At 36.2% G+C, this 20,362-nt stretch overlaps 1 protein-coding gene across 2 annotated transcripts in view; it reads left to right on the forward strand.

The window, feature by feature from the left end:
* The window catches only part of LOC105482983 (zinc finger protein 91-like), a 41,304-nt gene extending 21,543 nt beyond the window's left edge, over positions 1 to 19,761 (forward strand). The window contains exons 3-4 of one of the 2 annotated variants that reach the window (XM_071084470.1): positions 451 to 546; positions 16,194 to 19,761. In XM_071084470.1, coding sequence (XP_070940571.1) covers positions 451 to 546; positions 16,194 to 19,363 — 3,266 coding nt within the window. In that variant the 3' untranslated portion in view covers positions 19,364 to 19,761. The other variant, XM_071084471.1, reaches the window with a different exon arrangement.
* The last annotated feature ends 601 nt before the right edge of the window (positions 19,762 to 20,362 follow it).

Below are 20,362 nucleotides of genomic sequence, written 5' to 3' on the forward strand. Positions count from 1 at the left end.
TTGGCTCACTCCAGCCTCCACCTCCTGGGTTCAAGCAATTCTCCTGCTTTAGCCTCCTGAGTAGCTGGGATTACAGGCGCACACCACAACACCCAGCTACTTTTGTATTTTTAGTAGAAATGGGATTTCACTGTTTTTCCCAGGCTGGTCTCTAACTCGTGACCTCAGGTGATGTGCCTGCCTCGGCCTCCCATAGTGCTGGGATTATAGGTGTGAGCCACTGTGCCCGGCCTTCCACCACCAGTTTTTGATTCAGTAGTATTGGGTAGTGAAATTAAGAACATACAAATTTAAAATATTTTCTAAAGATTTAGAAATTTCTGTTATAAATTACTATTTTGGGATTAATTTACTAGAATATTCTATTACATCATCTTTACTGAGCAGATTACTAGCTTGAGAATTGAAGAATATGAGCAATATTCATGTTATTTGTTTTTAATAAAACAGGTATTGCTTTCTCTAAGCCGGACCTGATCACCTATCTGGAGCAAGGAAAAGAGCCTTGGAATATGAAGAGACATGAGACTGTAGCCAAACCCCTAGGTATGTGAGAATGAATGCAACAGAAGAGAGGTCCAAAAGTCAAAGAGAAAGTCAGTGCTTAAAATGTGATTTGGGAAGCTGTGTTCCAAAGGAAAGAGTTTCTGGGATGCCTGAGGATTTTTTAATTTTACTGTCACACAAGGACACCTTCTGTCTTACGTTTTTAAATTTTCTAAAGATTCGACTTTCTCTTTGGTGATCTTCCTTCAAGTTTACAATGAGAGCCAAAGTCCTCTTCATGAAGTATAAGAGACTGCAAAATCTGGCCACTTTTCCGTTGTTTTGGGGGACACACAAATGTCTGCATAATTTTGAGAAACTGCTATGTTAAACTATTATTTTAAATTCTCTTTTAGCATTATGTCCAAAACAGGTGAGTAGTGGTTTATGTTCTATTTTTTTGTTGTTCATTTTTCCACACAGTCCATCCAGTTTTTATTACTATACTCTTGAAATACAGTTTGAAATTATAAAGTATGATGTCCTTCTGCTCTGTTCTTTTTCCTTAAGGTTGCTTTGGTTATTCAAAGTTTATTGTAGTTTCATGTACATTTTAGAATGGTATTTTTCATTAATGTGAGAAAAATACCAGTGAAATTTTGATAAGTTTATTGAATTTATAGATTACTTTGGATAATATGGCACTTTACAAATATTTATCCTTGGCTGGGCGCGGTAGCTCACGCCTGTAATCCCAGCACTTTGGGAGGCTGAGGCGGGTGGATCACGAGGTCAGGAGATCGAGACCATTCTGGCTAACACAGTGAAACCCCATCTCTACTAAAAATACAAAAAAGGAGCTTGCAGTGAGCAGAGATCACGCCACTGCATTCCAGCCTGGGCGACAGAGCAAGACTCCATCTCAAAAAAAAAAAAAAAAAAATTATTCTTTGAATCCATGGAAATAAAAATTTTCAAATTTATTTGTGTCTTTAATTTCTTTCATTGATATCTTATATCTTTCATTGTGAAGATTTTTTTACATCTGGTTGAATTTGTTATCAGAAATTTATTTTAATGCTCTTCTAAATAGATTGTTTTTCTGTTATATCAAAGAGTTTGTTTTAAGTGTATGGAACCATAACTTATGCTTGTAACTTAATTTTATTTTTCTAGTCTACTGAGTATATTTATTAGTTTAGACAGGTTTTAATGTAGTGTTTCTAGTTTTTTATGTATAAGATAATATGATCTAGAAACAGCAACTTTTTACTTATTTGTCTTCAATCTTCAATGGCTTTTGAAAACTTTTTGACTACTTTTCTGCCACATACTGTCAGTGCTATGTTAAAATAGAAGCATTGACAATGGGCACAATATAGTTTTACATGGGTGTCTGAATTTGAAGGAGCAAACACCTCTCTAAGTTTTCATAAACTGGTTTCAGAAGGTAAAGATCATTTTTTTTTTTTGTTGGGACCCCAGGGTGATGGGATGCTCTCTGGGTTTGTAGTGGAGAAGGATTATAGTTTGGTTTGTCACAAGACTTATGAGTCTACACTAGGGTCCACCTTTAGTTGGCTTGTTACAAGGAGCTTGGGTAGTTATAATTTCCATTTTACTTTTAGGCAGACTTAATATCCTTCAGGACTTTGATCTTTAGAACAGACACTAAGTGGGGTTTCTGCAGTTGGGTCTGTATATGGTAGGCCTTGTATCAGGATGTGGATGAGTATGGCTTTCACTGAATACCAAAGAGGATTTTCCTAGGTCACTGTGCGGGTTTCTATGTAGGCTTAACTGGCCATGAACTGTGGTCCAGGAAGCTGAAACTGAGTCATGGAACTGCTTCAGAGATCATAGTAAAGGCCAAGGTCTGCAGACCTGCCTGCATGGCTATTAATTTGTATATTCCTCTAGACCTCCGGAAGGCCAGAACCTCTCCCAGACTGTGGCTAGGAGGAGTTTGGGATGGTTACAGAGTAAGTTCACAATTCTCAGTGAGACCAAGTTGGGCGAACTATTTCCTGGTCGTTAGCCAGGAACAGAGGTCCTGTAGTTTGCCACCTTAATGAGGGGCCTGCCTTCTGAAAAGAATACTCCTCAATCTTGGGCTTTAGGAGAGTTTCACAACTTCCTTCCTGAATCTCAAAGCTCTATTAAAAGCAGTTATTTTTGAGATGGGGTCTTGCCACATAACCCAGCCTGGTCTTCAAATCCTTTCCTGCAACAATTCTCCAACCTCAATATACCATGTAGCTGTCATTACAGGTGTGAGCCATGATGTCTGGCTCTATTATATAGACATTTTTGTCAGGGATGGCTGACAAATTTTCTTGCTGTGGGGGAATAAGAAAATAGAGCACCTTTTCTTTTTCCATCTTACTGATGTCACTATCTCTATACATTTCTACTTTCTGTTTCCTATTTCAAATTTGCCTGCAATATTAGATTTTTTTTGGACAATATGTTAGAATTTACATGTTGTGCCTGAAGTAAATGAAATAATTAGTATTACAGAATCTTTGAGGTGTCTATTTTCTTCCTGGAAACTTCTGTGGCTAGTGGCACCTTTGCCCGAGTTCTTGTCCTGCGTCCAGGAAGGATAAGGTATGCAGACAAGTGAAGGGTGAAGAAAAGAAAGAGAATCTTCATTTAGTGTTAGAACAGCTCAGAGGAGACCCACCTGCTCCTTTCTGTAAGCAGGTCATCCCGTCGAGTGTTCAGCTCTCAGCAGAGAAGAGGCCCTGGAAAGGGTGGATTCTCTGTGCAGGCAGGTCGTTCTGAGGTCTCTGCGGGTCTCTGAAGCTGCCGGGCAGAGAAGGTGGCTCCTCTCTGTGGCTGGTCATCCCATTGTTTCTGTGTCCTCTGCCCTCTCTGGCTGAGCCTGGGGCTTTTCTGGACCTCAGAGAGGAGAAAGTACATTCCAGTTTGTCCTTGGGTGGCCCTGGTCAGGCCTGGAGGAGGCACCAGAAGTCCCCACTTTGGTCTGCGGGTCCCTGAAGGTTGGGCTCTACAAGGGACTCCTTTTCTGCCAAGGAAACTGTCTTCCTCCTGCTGCCATTTATATGGCTCCAGGGCTTGGCTCCAACCCTGCTCTGAGCTCCCAGTGCATGGGTGCCGGGAGAGAAGAGAGGCAGCAGGAGCAGACACCTCCAAGCCAGCAGAAATGGGGGAGGGTCTTCCCAGGACCCCAACGATGTAGGCAGCAGTGATGCCCAGTCTTCTACGTGGGAGGGCAGCTGCAGCTGTTCCCAGGGAGCTCCGACCCCAGCAACTTGAAAAGGGCAGAGCTCTTGCTTGTCCTTGTGGAGCAGGAGGCCCAGGTCTGCAGCCATGGGTCAGGTGGCTGCAGCTGCACCCAGGAGGCCAGATCTTGGCTTTTCCTGCCTGATCCTGTTCCCCCCCGCCCCCACCACCATGAGCACAAGGAGGATCAGATTCACAGCCATAGTTCGGGTGGCTGCAGCCCCACCTAGGAGGGCGGGGCTCCTGCCTGCTTTGTAGAGCAGAAAGCCTGAGTCTTCAGCAGCACCCAGGGAGTTCCTGCTCTAACTCAGAAGAGGTGGCATCTTACCAGCTCCATAGAGTGTGCAACCCCAGCTGCACCTCTCTGCTGCAGCCAGCGTAATGGCAGCAGCTACTTCCATCAGTCCCCCCTCTGAAGAGGTACATCTAACTGCCATTAGAATAGGGGCATTAGGGATGATGACCATTAACTGCTTCATACTGACATGGGGTGTTGTTTTGGGAAAACAATAGTTCTCTCTCAAAGGCCTATCCAAGGGTTTCCAGTAAAAGAGATTTATCTGCTGAGGCTCTATTTGTATACCTCATTTGAAGTTTGACATTTGAAGTTTGACAGCCCATCTCTTATTTTTTCTGAGCTATAGTCAGAGATCATTGGTTGGTTCACTTCCACAATTGTCAAAAGGTACAAATAACTCAAAAGCTTCCTTGATTTTGAAAAATAAAACATAAGGATCAGCAGTGTTCCAAGCAAAAAGTCAAGAAAGATTAGTCTTCTATTCAGTTCACCCAGTCAACTCCTATTCGCAATCTCCAAAGTTAGCAGAAACTTGCACTCAAGGGTTATAATCCATTCTTTGAGGAGGATCAAAACAACAAATATCTATGAATGTTAGAATGTCCTGGGATAGTCACAGTGAAAGACATGATTGACAAAAGAAATTTAGTCACCTTTGTGATTTTTGATAACCTAACACATAACTTTGATTATAATTGATAACACAAACTCAGACATCAGAACTCTAGGAATCCCATACAATTTTTGGAACACACATTAACATTTTTCACTAAAATATAACCTGAAAATCAAACGCCACCTGATCAATCCTATGTAAGTAAACATGTCAAATAATCCTGTTTACCTCTCTCTTGGATGTCCCAGGGGCCCTCTGTAGCATCAAAAAGCTAGGGGTTAGAAAAGACAATTTTGAAGCTCTAAGGGCTCAAAACACTTAATAGAAGTTCAGGTTACCTTAAGTCATCTGTTTAAATGACTCAAAGTGTTGTATTTTGTTTGTTTGTTTGTTGTAAAGCAAAAGCCTTTACTCGTCAAGAGGGAAGACCTAGTTTTTCAAACAGTCCATTTCTTGTCTTTCCCTTCTTTTTTTGAGAGTTTATTCAAAAGTCAAAGAAAAATCTTTTTCAAGAGAAAGAAAGCCAAATTTCACGCTTGCATTAGTCTATTATTGTCAACCTCAACTTTTTAAATTAAACCTTGTAGATAATTTTATTCAATCTTAACAAGTTTGACTCTGAGGTACAATTCTTAAAAACCTTTTATAACCCTTTACAAATTTGTGTTAAAGGGTAGGTCAGTGCCTCAAGACACCCTTGTTGTGCTTTTATTCCAATGTTCAATTTATGGAAAAACCAAATAATACCCTTTTGAATTTAGTCAATATGTTCACATACAGAATCTCTTTACAATTTTTAACAACTTTCCATAACTTGTTTGAACCTTTAGTTGTATCTTATTTAAAACAATCCTTTAACCCTCTAAACTAGGCAAAAATTTGCATTTTCACGCCTTATATTATTTCACTAAAGACGTATTTCACTTTCCTTATGCACCTTCCTTGTAAATCTCTTTTCAGTGTTCTCAATTACATGTTATAATGGCAACTGTTAGCAATGATTAATTTTGGTGAAATATTTGGTAAGTTATTTTAGTTACGTACTTAGGTGCAGATCAGGTCTGTTTCTGGCATAGCTAGGGGCATGACATTTATCCCCAGCCCTTAAAAACCTGTAAAGCATGAAATTCGAACAACTTTAAAAATCCAAAGAAGCAGTCCATGACCTTAAAGCATTTAGCCAACCTAGTTTCTGGCTTGCATAATTTAGAATATATATCTACATTTTGAAGACATTTCTATTTTTACCAATAATTTTAAAGCTAGCTTAAGTTATACTTAATTCATATGTATTTGAAAATTGCTTACACTTATTACTTGAGTGCCCTTACTTGCAAGCTAATTTGGTAGACACAACATGTAACAGTAAGTGTCCAAAGAGACACATCTAGACATGTATACACACAAATGAAGATCTAATAGCTTGGAACCCTAGCCATGACGTGGCAATACAAGTTCACTGGTTTTATTTTGTTTGCCCCAGTAGATAATCCAATAAAGGCTGTGAACCAAAATTTTGGGTAAAGCAGTTTCCATGGCAGTTTAATTTTTAAAGGCCGAAGCTCTGCAGACTCTAAAGAACACTGGGACCAAACAGCACCAAAGGAGAGCATCACATGTTAACTAGGCCATCTGCTTAGAACCACAGCACAAAAGCCTGTATATATGCAATGCCCTTCCACTTTCCCATTCAGTGGTAAACTCCAGATTCCATACAATGTTGGGGGCCAATGGTATGGCAAATGTGAGACGAAATTCTAGGGAGGGTTTAGTACTAGACCTCAGAATTTCTGCCAGGGGTGTTCCCTTCAGAGAGGTTGAGGTCCAGAGGAACCCCTGTGGTGTCCCCTTTGGGATCCAGTCTTAGAGTGTCAGATGTCTCTGACCTTAGGTTTATGTTTTTCTTCCAGAGGCAATGGCCTACTATGAGCTTTATAAAACCACACTTCCCTATGCTAACCATTCCACTAGAGTGATAGCCATGAACTAAAAGGCATCATAGCTTTAATACTTTCAAAGTATTTGATCTAAGTGCTTGAGCCCAAAAGATTGAGACCAGCCTGGGGAACATATAAAGACCCCCTCTCTACAAAAAAATTTAAAAATAGCCACGCATGATGGTGTGCCCCTGTGGTCCCAGCAACTTGGGAGATTGATGGGACTGCATTACCTGAACCTGGGAGTTTAGGCTACAGTGAGCCATAGTTGTGCCACTACACTACATATTGGATGCCAGAGTAATACCCTGTGTGGTTTTTCTTTTTTTTTTTTTTTTTGAGCCACAGTTTCACTCTTGTTGCCCAGGGTGGAATGCAATGCCATGATCTCGGCTCACCACAACCTCCGCCTCCTGGGATTAAGTGATTCTCCTGCCTCAGCCTCCCAAGTAGCTGGGATTACAGGCATGTGACACCACGCCTGGCTAATTTTGTATTTTTAGTAGAGACGGGGTTTCACCATGTTGCCATGCTGGTCTTGAACGCCTGACCTCAGGTGATCCACCCCCCTCAACCTCCCAAAGTGCTGGGATTACAGGCATGAGCCACCGTTCCCGCCTTACCCTGTCTTAAGAAAAAAAGCTATACACTTCAGGCATGTTAAGTTTTTCACATTGTTCTGCAAAAAGGAAATTTTACATTTGTAAAACTAAAACTCAATACCCACTAAGTAACAACTGCCCACTTTACCCTTTCTTCAGCCCTTGAGAAACATTCTTCTACTTTGTTTTTATGAATGTGACTGCTTAACATCTCTCATATAAGGGGTATCATATAGTATTCATTGTTTTGTTACTGGCTTATTTTAGGTAATATAATATTCTCAAGGTTTATCTTAAAATGTGACAAGATTTTTTTTTAGGCTAAATAATATTCCACGGTATGTGTATGTTATACTTTTTTGTGTTTGTAAGTGAAAGAACTTTTGAGTTGCTTCAGCCTTTTGGCTTTGTGAATACTGGTACAATAAACATAGATGGTCAAATATATTTTCCAGGTCTTGAGTTGCATACTTTGGATATAGATTCATAATTGAGATTGCTGTATTTGATGATACTTCCATGTTTAATTATTTGAGAAACCTAACATTTTACAGTGATGGCTGTATTTTTGTTTTCCACCAACAATCAACATGGGTTTCATTCACATTGCATCATCAATGGATTTGCTTCTTTTAAAAGATTTGTAATGGCCATTCTAATTGGTGTGAGGTGATTTTGGTTTTCATTGTAATTTTTATGCATTTCTCTACAAATTAGTAATTTTGTATGTCCTTTCAAATGCTTCTTTCTAAAGTTTAGTTATGTGTCCATTTCTAAATCTAATTATTCAACTGTATTTTTAAATGTTAAGAGTTGTTTATATATTCTGAATATTAATTCCTATCACATGTTAATATTTTCACCCATTTCCTAAAAGGCATCATCACTCTATTGAATGTTTTCTTTGATGTACAGAAATATTGTAGTGTAGTTAAATGTTTCTGTTCTTTTCTTTGTTGCTCAAGCATTTAATGTCGTATCTAAGAAAATGGTGCCAAGAGCAAAGTCATGTCTTTCCCTTATTTTGTTTCTAAGAGATTTATTATTTTATTATGTCTGAGTATTTTATTTAAACTCTTGTTTTTATATGGCTTAAGAAAATGATCCAACTTTATTTTATTAGTGTAGATTTCCAGTTTTCAACATTATATTTTGACTATAAAATCAAATTATTAATCAGATTTGATAAAATATTATTTATCTTTATGGTGTGTCATGGCAACATCGTGGAAGATTATTTGATCATATACAGAAGGGTTTATTTCTGGGCTCGCTATTCTGTTCTTTCATCTGTTTATCTGTCTTTGTGTCAGTACCATATTGTTTTTGTTATTGTAGCTTTTCATATGTTTTGAACTCAGGAAGTATAATGTCTCTTTGTTCTTTTTCATGGGTATTTATTTGGCTATAGTTCATAATCAAATTTTAAAATTTCAACCAAAAGTGTTGTAAAAAGCTGCTATTGGGATATTTATAGGGATTATATTGAATTTGTATATCACTGTAGGTTACATTAACATCTTTAAAAAGTTAAGTTTTTGACTATTGAGCAAGAATATGTTGAAGAGTGTGTTTTAATTTCGTATGTTTTTTGATTTGCCAGTTTTACTTTTGCTATTTCTAGTTTCATTCAGTTTTAGTCAGAAAACACACGTGTGTTATTTTGGTCTTTGATATGGTTTGACTCTCTGTCCCCATCCAGATCTCATCTTGAATTGTACTCCCATAATTTCCACATGTTGTGGGTAGTACCTGGTGGGAGATAATTTTAATCATGGGGGCAGTTTCCCTTGTACTGTTCTCGTGGTAGTGTTTAAGTCTCAGAAGATCTGATGGTTTTATCAAGAGTTTCTGCTTTTGCATCTTCCTCATTTTCTCTTGCTGCCACCATGTAAGAAGTACCTTTCATCTCCTGCCATGATTCTGAGGCTTTTCCAGCCATTTGGAACTGTAAGTCCAATTAAACCTTTTTTTTCTTCCCTGTTCATGGTAGGTCTTTATCAGCAGTGTAAAAACAGACTAATACAGTCTCCTTAAGTTTATTTGTTGTTGTTGTTTTGAGACACATTTTCCTCTGTTGCCCAGGTCAGAGTGCAATGGCATGATTTTGACTTACTGCAGCCTCAGCTTCCTGGGCTCAAGTGATCCTTCCCACCTGTTTCCCAAGTAGCTGGGACTACAGCTGCACTTAACCAGTATTCTTAAATGTAATAAGACTCGTTACATGTCCTAACAGAATATACCAGGTGCAAATAAGAATATTGTGTATTCTCTTGCTTTTGACTGGAAAGTTTTGTACATGTCTGTTAAGCCTACATGGTCTATGATATGGTATGGATGTCCATGTTCTCCAGACTTCATGCTGCATTATAATCCTCAATGTTGGACGTGGAACCTGGTGAGAGCTGTTTGGGTCGTGGTCATAGGGGTAAATTCCTCATGAATGGCTTGACCCCATCCTTTTGGTAATCGATAAGTTTGCACTTCATTGATTCAAGTGAGAGCTGTTTCCTTAAAAGAACATGGCTACTTCACTCACACTTGCTCAGTCTCTTATCATGTGATATATCCAGTTATTCTTTGCCTGCTAGCATTATTGTTAGCTTCCTGAGATCCTCACCAAAGCTGATGCTGGCACACACTTCTTGTACAGTCTGCTTAGTTGACAGCCAAGTAAACTCTTTTTTCTTTATAAATGATCCACTTTCAGGTGTTCCTCTATATGCAAAGTAATTAATACAGTCTATAATGTTGTCTGAGTTTTCTGTTTTCTTACTGAATTTTCATCTGAATATTCTAATTATTGAAAATGAGATCTTGATGTCTACAATTATTATGTTCCTATGTAGTTTTTTCTTCACTTAACATTTGCTTAATATATTTTAAAGCCCTGATGTTACATATAGATAGATAAATGTAATAGTTTTAGATTCCTGGTAACTTGACCCATTTTGCCATTATATGTCTTTGTCTCATGCTAGTACTTCACTTAAAGCATATAATGTCTAATATAATTATGACCACCTAAACAAATTGTGCTTACTATTCGCATGAAATATAAATTTTTTCCACTGTTACTTTCAGCCTGTTTGACTCAATGCTAAAATAAGTCTCTTGTAGGCACCATATTGTATGCATTTTTTTAAACACTCAGGCATTTATTCCTATTTCTTTTTATAATTTAATTAATTTATTCATTTATTTTTGAGATAGGGTATCACTCTGTCAACCAGACTGGTTTACAGTGGTGTGATCATGGCTCACTGCAGCCTCAATCTCTGAAACTTTTATGACCTCTCATTTCAGTCTCTGAAGTAGCTGGGTTACAAGTATATGCCATCACAAGCAGCCAGTTTTTTTGTTTCGTTTTGGTATTTTTTGTAGAGACAGGGTTTTTTCTTGTTGCTCAGGCTAGTCTTGGACTGCGGGGATCAAATGTTCGGTCCATGTCCTACTTCCAAAGTCCTGAGATTACATTTCTTTTTATTAAGTGGTTTAATTTATATTTTAAATAATTGCTTAAAAAATGGAGTCACTGTTACCAGTTTTATTATCACTGTTTTACGTATTTTTTTGTAGATATGTTTTCTCATTTCCTGTTTTGCTGCCTTAATTTTTATTTTTATTTTGCAGTGGTTTTGATTTTTTAATTTTGTTTTGCATATTTTTAATGAATATTTTGTAATCTTAAAATGTGGAGATTATGTAACACATCTTAAAGTTACAATAATATATTTTAATCTCATAACAACTTCAACTGAATACAAAAACTATACTTCTGTATGTATTTTCCAGTGTTATTGATATTAAAATTATTTTATATTGTGTACCTAGTAACAGATTTATGCATTTATATTTTGTTTATTGTATTCTATACAACCTTAAGAGTTTTATGCACCATCATTATGATAGTAAAGAATTCTATATGTCTTTATATTTACACTTAGTAGAGAGCTTTAAATTTGTATGTGGTTTTATAATACTGTTTAGTATCATTTTATTTTTCAGCAAATTGACTCACTTTAGCATTTCTTTTTTTTATATGCAGTTTCACTGTGTTGCTAAGTCTGATCTTGAACTCCTGGTCTCAAGTGATCTCACTGCCGTGGTCACCTAAAGCTGTAGAATTACAGGCATGAGCTACTGTGTCTGTCCACCATGTAGCATGTTTTGTAGGACTATGGTAGTAATAATGAACACCCTCACCTTTTATTTTGGAAAGTATTTATTCGTATCCTCTTTTTGAAGTAAAGTAATTTAGAATCAATAATTAGTGCTAAGAATTTTTTTTATTGCATCAAAATTTGGGAAGTTGTTTGACATTTTTATCTCCAAGTAACCTCTATATTACTTTTTCCCTATAGTCTTCTAAGATTCCTTTTGTGAATATATTGATCTACTTGATGGTGTCCAATCAGTTTTACATTCCATTTATAATTTTGTTTGACAGTTGCATTTTTGTATTGTATATTTTAGGGTACGCCACCTCACACCAGTTAATTGTGGTTTGATTAGTTTATAATTGTGTATGACAATATTTAACTCTTTATAATTGAAGACAGTATGGAGGAAAAATCAAATACCTATCAGCCATATATCTATTGTCAATATAATTATCTCTTTTTTTGCCTGGATAAATGTTATCCCTGTACTTTTTTGTGACTACTATATTTGTTGTGTAGGTTTATTGTGGATGATTATTGAACCCTAAGTGAGTAGTCATAAAACTTTTTCTAATTTCAACACCTATCTGTGAATCTGTATTATTTTTGTTGGGAGCAAATCTTTTTTATTTTTTATTTATTTATTTATTTTGAGATGAACTCTTGCTCTGTCACCAGGCTGGAGTTCAGTGGTGCAATCTTGGTTCATGGTAACCTCTGCCTCCTGGGTTCAAGCGATTCCACTGCCTCAGCCTCCAGAGTAGCTGGAACTACAAGCGTGCACCACCACACCCAGCTAATTCTTTGTATTTTAGTAGAGATGGGGTTTCACCATGTTGGGCAGGATGGTCTTGATCTCCTGACCTCGTCATCCGCCACCTCGGCCTCCCAATGTGCTGGGATTATAGATGTGAGCTGCTGCTCCTAACCGGGAGAAAATGTTAGATTTGAAGATAATTTTAAAACTATCACATATCTGAATCTATTCTAGGTATTGTTCATTTTTACTTGTCAGAAACACATAACAAAATTTATAATACAGTATTATTAAATATTCATTTTGGTCATGTTAATTACATTGACATTATTATGCTACATATTGCTAGAATGTTTTTATCTTGCAAAGCCAAATCTCAATATACATTACACAACATGAATTTTTGTAATTTCTTGGCACTTTTCAAACACCACTCTGTTTTCTGTTTCTGAGAGTGTGGCTACTTTATGTATTTTATACAGTCTCTGTCTCTTTGAGGCTGGCTCATTTCTTTTGCATAATGTCATTAACATTTATCTTTATAGTTACAATATTTTCTGGTTTTTGAAAACTGAGTGAAATTCCAGTATTTTCAAATTATACCTACTGAATGATTTTGGTGACAGAAATTTGCATTACTTCAAGAATGCCATGTGAAATTCCAAAAGCATTGCATCAAATTTGTCGACTACATTGAGCAGTATGGATATCTTCATAATATTAATTATTTCAGCCTTTCAACAACAGCATGTTAAAGAGTTTGTTGTTTATTTTGTGTATATTTGTGAAATTTTCAGTTTTTTTATGGTTTTATACTCTCATTCTATTTTGATGATAGTACTTTTTTTAAATTCAGTTTTAAAAATTTTGTCAGGACTTCTTTTTTGACCTAAGAAGTGGTCTATCAAGGACAATGTTGTATGAGATATTGAGATGAGTGTATCCTGATACTGTTGAGCAGTGTTCTCTATACCTCTGTTAGGAATAATTGTTTTATACTGCCTTCAAGTCCTCTGTTTCTTTACTAATGTGTCTTGTTTCATTTTTATTATAGAATATGGGATATTGAAGTATCCTAATATATGCTCTGTGATTCTTTAGTTTTGTCAATATTTGCTTTATATACTTCGAACCTTAATGTGAGATGTACACACACACAAATGTACATAAAAATTTGTCATAGGTTCCCAGTGAATGAATCTATTATTACTTAATATCTTTCTTTGTAGCTTCGGAGTTTGGAGTTCAAGTGAATTTTATAAAATATGAGAGTTTTTGACTTAAGATATAGCTTGTGTATTATTTTGAGCTGTTCTACCATTTTGTTAATATTTTTATGGACATCTACTTCTATTTGGTGCTCTCAGGTTTTTTTTTTTGTCATTAAATCTGAAATGACTTGTAGAAAGGCAAGTTGGGTCTTCCTTTTTAAAATATGTTGTATAAATCTCTATTGAAAGTATGTCTCTTGATTGAAAAGTTATGTGTGTGTGTGTGTGTGTGTGTGTGTATATATGTATAATTAAATAGACTAATGCTATTTTACTCTTTTATTTGATTCTTGTATCTTTGTTTCTCATTTCCTGTCTTTCTGGTCTTTGTGTCTTTTTAATTTCTGTATTAATATGCTTTTACTTTGTTGTTTTCTTTTGTGTATCTATACAGATATTTTCTTTGTGGTACCTTGTGGTTTACATAAAACCTCTGAAAGATACAACAATATACTTTAATCTGGTAAAAAATTAACTTCAGTTGCAAAGAAATATTCCTCCTCATTACATTTGCTCTCACTTGTTATTTATGTTGCTAATTATCTCTCTTTATGTTGTACATTCATTAACAGATGTTTATAAAAATTTCTATGCTTTTGTCTTTAAATTTTTAAACAATAATTTAAAATGTTTTTTGCACCTTTATGATAATGTTATGGAATTCTATTTTTGTGTATGTGCATATCTTTCCCAGAATGATGTGTTCTTGTATAATTAAGTTCTGTTTTCTTGCATCATGTTATTTACAGCGAAAGGAACTCTTTTTATCATCTTTGATATGTAGGTCACATGCAGTGCCAATATACTTTCTCAGAATTTGGTTATTTTGGAAGGTTTTTTTCTTTTTATTTGGTAGAACAGTTTGTTGTTGGTATAATTCTCCCTTGACAGATATTTTTTTCAGGACTTAGACTATAGCACATAGTTCCCTTCTGGCCTGCAAATTTTTTGTTGGCAAATTCACTGTTTATCTCATAAGACTATGCTTGTAAATGACACATCACTTTTCTCTTGTAGCCCCCAAGATTTTCTTTTTGTCTGTGACTTTTGAAATTGTGTTCATATATATGTGTGTTATAAATATCTTTATGCATATCCTAGTTTGTTGAGCCTCTACATTTTTACATTGTTTTTTTCTTCCAGGATTTTTTTTTTTTTTTTTGACCAAATCTTGCTCTGTCATCTAGGCTGGAGTGCAGTGGCATGATCTCGGCTCGCTGCAACCTGTGCTTCCTGGGTTCAAGCAATTCTCCTGTCTCAGACTCCCATGTAGCTGGAATTACAGGTGCACACCACCATGTCTAGCTAATTTTTATACTTTTAGTTGAGATGGGGTTTCACTATGTTGGTCAGGCTGGTCTCGAACTCCTGACCTCATGATCTGCCTGCCTCAGCCTCCCAAAGTGCTGAGATTACAGGCGTGAGCCACTGCACCTGGCCTCTTCTAGGATTTTTAGTTATTATTTCTTTTTGTACTTTTTACCTCTACAATTTTTTGATGTTTTAATGTTTTTGTTGCTCCATTTTTTATAGTTGTCTGTTTTCCTATTTCACTCACTATTATTTAATTTGAAATTAATTTATGCATCTTCATTTTTTATGGTTGCTTTCTGAACATTTTATAATTTTTATATGGGGCTATGTTGTAATATTTTGTATGCATTGTATTCTTTGAGATTTGGACATTTTAAAAGAGCTATCTGTCACAGTCTTTATGATATAGCTTATTTTCTGGCATAGCCTGAAACCAATTGTTTTAGCTAGAGATTCTGGGAATCTCTCAAACATGTTCTTAGAATGTGTCTTGTCTGAAATTTTGTGTTCATTTTTTAGTTAAAGACATTTATTAGTGTTTCTTCTTAATGGCCAGTCGTCATTTTCTACATGTGTTTTCTCTCTGTAGTACGGCAGTCTGTCTACTGCTGTAGCATTTACCTTTGGTCTTAGCAGACTCAAACTGTCATTCTAAAGAATACCACTGTAGTTGTCTGTTCTCATGCTGCTAATAAAGACATACCGAAGACTGGGTAATTTAAAAAGAAAAAAGCTTTAGTGGACTCACTGTTCCATGTAAGTGGGGAGGCCTATCGTGGCAGAAAATAAAGGAAAATCAAAGTGACATCTTGTATGGTAGCAGACAGAGAAAGGGCATGTGCAGAGGAACTCTCCTTTATAAAAACTATCAGATTTTGTGAGACTTGTTAAACTATCACAAGAACTGCATAGGAAATACCTGGCCCCATAATTCAATTACCTCCCACCAGGTTTCTCCCACAACTCAAGAGAATTATGGGAGCTGCAATTCAAAATGAGGTTTAAATGGGGACGCAGAACCAAACCATATTAGCCACCACTTCCTTTAGTACTTAATGCCTTGGGAGACAGAAACCAGTGTGTGAAAAGCCAGAAATAGACATGTATTTATCACTATTATTCTGGTTTTTTTTTTTTTTTTTTTTTTTTTTTTTTAAAAAACCAGGTGTTGGCAATTTACTTCTAAAGGCACTATATTATGTTTGGGGAGCAGGAAGAGCTTTGTTGGATAAATGTTACAGGCTTTTCCTTCTATGTGACTCTGCATTGTGCTCACCTAGGATACTGCACACAAGAAACTTATTTATAAATCTTTCACAAATTTATTTTGTTCAGTGTGTTTTTGTTGAATTTACATGTCTATGAAGGAATTTAGAGTCTGTGGTCCTTTTCTATGCCATCTTGCTTATGTAGTTTGTATAATTTTATAGTTTAGATATATAGAGTATACAAATCTTAGTGTAGCACGTGGAGTAATTTGTTATTTTTATTTTTTTTCAGTTATGTGTTCTTATTTTGCCCAAGACCTTTGGCCAGAGCAGAACGTAAAAAATTCATTTCAAAAAGTGATACTGAGAAGATATGGAAAATGTGGAGATGAGAATTTACCACTAAGAAAAGACTGTAAAAGTATGGATGATTGTAAAATGCACGAAAGAGTTTATGAGAAACTTAACAAATGTTTGACAGCTACCCAGAGCAAAACATTTCTATGTTATAAATCTCTAAAAGTTGTTTATAAATTTTCAAATTCAAATAGATGTAAGACAATACATCCTAAAAAGAAACCTTTTAAATGTAGCAAATGTGACAAATCATTTTGCATGCTTTTACATCTAATTCAACATAAAATAATTCATACTAGAGTGAGTTCCTACAAATGTGAAGAATGTGGCAAAGTCTTTAACCAGTCCTCATACCTTACTACACATAAGATAATTCATACTGGAGAGAAACCATACAAATGTGAAGAATGTGGCAAGGCTTTTAACCACCCATCAACCTTTAGTAAACATAAGAGAATTCATAGTGGAGATAAACCCTACCAATGTAAAGAATGTGGAAAAGCTTTTAAGCAGTTATCAAACCTTAATAACCATAAGAGAATTCATACTGGAGAGAAACCCTACAAATGTGAAGAATGTGGAAAAGCTTTTAATCACTCCTCAACCCTTAGGAAACATAAGATAATCCATAGTGGAGAAAAACCCTACAAATGTGAAGAATGTGGCAAAGCTTTTAATCGCTTCTCAATCCTTAGGAAACATAAGATAATCCACAGTGGAGAAAAACCCTACAAATGTGAAGAATGTGGCAAGGCTTTTAACCACCCATCAACGTGTCATAAACACAAAAGAATTCATAGTGAAGATAAACCCTACAAATGTGAAGAATGTGGAAAAGCTTTTAAGCAGTTATCAAACCTTAATAACCATAAGAGAATTCATACTGGAGAGAAACCCTTCAAATGTGAAGAATGTGGCAAAGCTTTTAACCAGCTATCAACCCTTACTAATCATAAGAGAATTCATACTGAAGAGAAACCCTACAAATGTGAAGAATGTGGGAAAGCTTTTAAGCAGTCATCAACCCTTACCAAACATAAGAGAATTCATAGTGGAGAGAAACCCTTCAAATGTGAAGAATGTGGCAAAGGCCTTTGTGACTCCTCATCCCTTACTATATATAAGAGAATTCATAGTGGAGGAAAATCCTACAAATGTGAAGAATGTGGCAAAGGCTTTTGGAACTCCTCATCCCTTACTACACATGAGGGAATTCATAGTGGGGAAAAACCCTACAAATGTGAAGAATGTGGCAAAACTTTTAACCACCCATCAACTCTTAGTAAACATAAGAGAATTCATAGTGGAGATAAACCTTACAAATATGGAAAAGCTTTTAAGCAGTTGTCAAACCTTAATAACCATAAAGGAATTCATACTGGAGAGAAACCCTTCAAATGTGAAGAATGTGGCAAAGCTTTTAAGCAGCTATTAACCCTCACTAAACATAAGATAATTCATACTGGAGAGAAACCCTACAAATGTGAAGCATGTGGGAAAGCTTTTAAGCAGTCATCAACCCTTACCAAACATAGGAGGATTCATAGTGGAGAGAAACCCTTCAAACGTGAAGAATGTGACAAAGCTTTTAACCAGTTTTCAAACCTAACCACACATAAGAGAATTCATAATGGAGCAAAGTCCTTCAAATGTGAAGAATGTTGCAAAGCTTTTAACCAGTTTTATAAACTTACTGTACATAAGAGAATTCATACTGGAGAGAAACCCTACAAATGTGAAGAATGTGGAAAAGCTTTTAATCACTCCTCAATCCTTGGGAAACATAAGATAATCCATAGTGGGGAAAAACCCTACAAATGTGAAGAATGTGGAAAAGCTTTTAATCGCTCATCAATCCTTAGGAAACATAAGGTAATCCACAGTGGAGAAAAACCCTACAAATGTGAAGAATGTGGCAAGGCTTTTAATCACCCATCAACCCTTAGTAAACATAAGAGAATTCATAGTGACGATAAACCCTACAAATGTGAAGAATGTGGAAAAGCTTTCAAGCAGTTATCAAACCTTAATAGCCATAAGAGAATTCATACTGGAGAGAAGCCCTTCAAATGTGAAACATGTGGCAAAGCTTTTACCCAGCTATCAACCCTTAGGAAACATAAGATAATCCATAGTGGAGAAAAACCCTACAAATGTGAAGAATGTGGGAAAGCTTTTAAGCAGTCATCAACCCTTATCAAACATAAGAGAATTCATAGTGGAGAGAAACCGTTCAAATGTGAAGAATGTGGCAAAGGCTTTTGTGATTCCTCATCTCTTATGACACATAAGAGAATTCATAGTGGAGAGAAACCCTTCAAATGTGAAGAATGTGGCAAAGGCCTTTGTGACTCTTCATCTCTTGCGACACACAAGAGAATTCATAGTGGAGAGAAACCCTTCAAATGTGAAGAATGTGGCAAAGGTTTTTGTGACTCCTCATCCCTTACGACACATAAGAGAGTTCATAGTGGAGAAAAACCCTACAAATGTGAAGAATGTGGCAAAGGTTTTTGCAAGTCCTCATCCCTTACTACACATAAGGGAATTCATAGTGGGGAAAAACCCTACAAATGTGAAGAATGTGGCAAAGCTTTTAACCACCTATCAACCCTTACTAGACATAAGATAATTCATAGTGGGGAGAAACCCTACAAATGTGGAGAATGTGAGAAAGCTTTTAACCACCCGTCAACCCTTAGTAAACATAAGAGAATTCATAGTGGAGATAAACCCTACAAATGTGAAGAATGTGGAAAAGGTTTTAAGCAGTTGTCAAACCTTAGTAACCATAAGAGGATTCATACTGGAGAGAAACCCTTCAAATGTGAAGAATGTGGCAAAGCTTTTAACCAGCTAGCAACCCTTACTAAACATAAGAGAATTCATACTGAAGAGAAACCCTACAAATGTGAAGAATGTGGGAATGCTTTTAAGCAGTCATCAACCCTTACCAAACATAAGAGAATTCATAGTGGAGAGAAACCCTTCAGAAGTGAAGAATGTGGCAATGGCTTTTGTGACTCTTCATCTCTTGCGACACACAAGAGAATTCATAGTGGAGAGAAACCCTTGAAATGTGAAGAATGGCAAAAGCTTTTGTGACTCCTCATCCCTTACTACACATAAGAGAATTCATAGTGGATAAAAACCTTTCAAATGTGAAGAATATGGCAAAGCTTTTAACCACCCATCAACCCTTACTAAACATAACTCATAGTGGAGATACACCCTTCGAATGTGAAGAATGTGGCAAAGCTTTCAACCAGCCATCAAACTTTAGTATACATAAGAGCCTTCATACTGTAGAGAAGGCTTACAAATGTGAAGAATGTGGAAAATCTTATTAACTGTTTCTCAAACCTTACTAGACATAAGATAATTCATACTGGAGAGCAACCCTACATATGGGAAGAATGTGGCAAAGCCTTTAACTGGTCCTCAATCCTTATTACACACAAGGCAATTCATACTGCAGAGAAACCCTACAAATGTGAACAGTAAGGAAAGGCTTTGGTGTACTCTTAGCCTTTACTTAAGAATTCATGCTAAAGAGAAACTCTATACAAATCTGAAGAATGTGGCAAAGGCTTTTGTGAATCCTCAGCCAGCCCTTGATAAACATAAAATAACTCATACTGAAGCATGTAGGAAAGCTTTTTACCAGTACTCAACTCTTACTACCATAAGCAACTTCACACTGAAGAGAAATCCTACACTTGTGATGAATGTGGAAAAGTTTTTAACTGGTCCTTAAACCTTACAAAACATGAGATAATGCATAATGAATGGAAACTCTACTAATGGTAGTGTGGCAAAGCCTTTAATGTATTATTAACCTTTACTAAACATAAGGTAATTCATACTGGAGAGAATTCCAACAAATATGAAAAATGTGATGAAGATTTTAACAGGTTCTCAACACTTACTACACACAGTTCATACTGGAGAGAAACCCTACTAGCACGAATAACGTGGCAAAGCCTTTTACGAGTCCTCAGTTCATAGCAGACATAAAATAATTTATATTGGAGAAAAACTCTATGAACCCAAAAGATGGGACAATGCTTTTAACAACACGTCAAACTTTTTTTTTTTTTTTTT

The sequence above is a fragment of the Macaca nemestrina genome, chromosome 18 (genome assembly GCF_043159975.1).
Source record: "Macaca nemestrina isolate mMacNem1 chromosome 18, mMacNem.hap1, whole genome shotgun sequence".
Classification (NCBI taxonomy): Eukaryota; Metazoa; Chordata; class Mammalia; order Primates; family Cercopithecidae; genus Macaca; species Macaca nemestrina.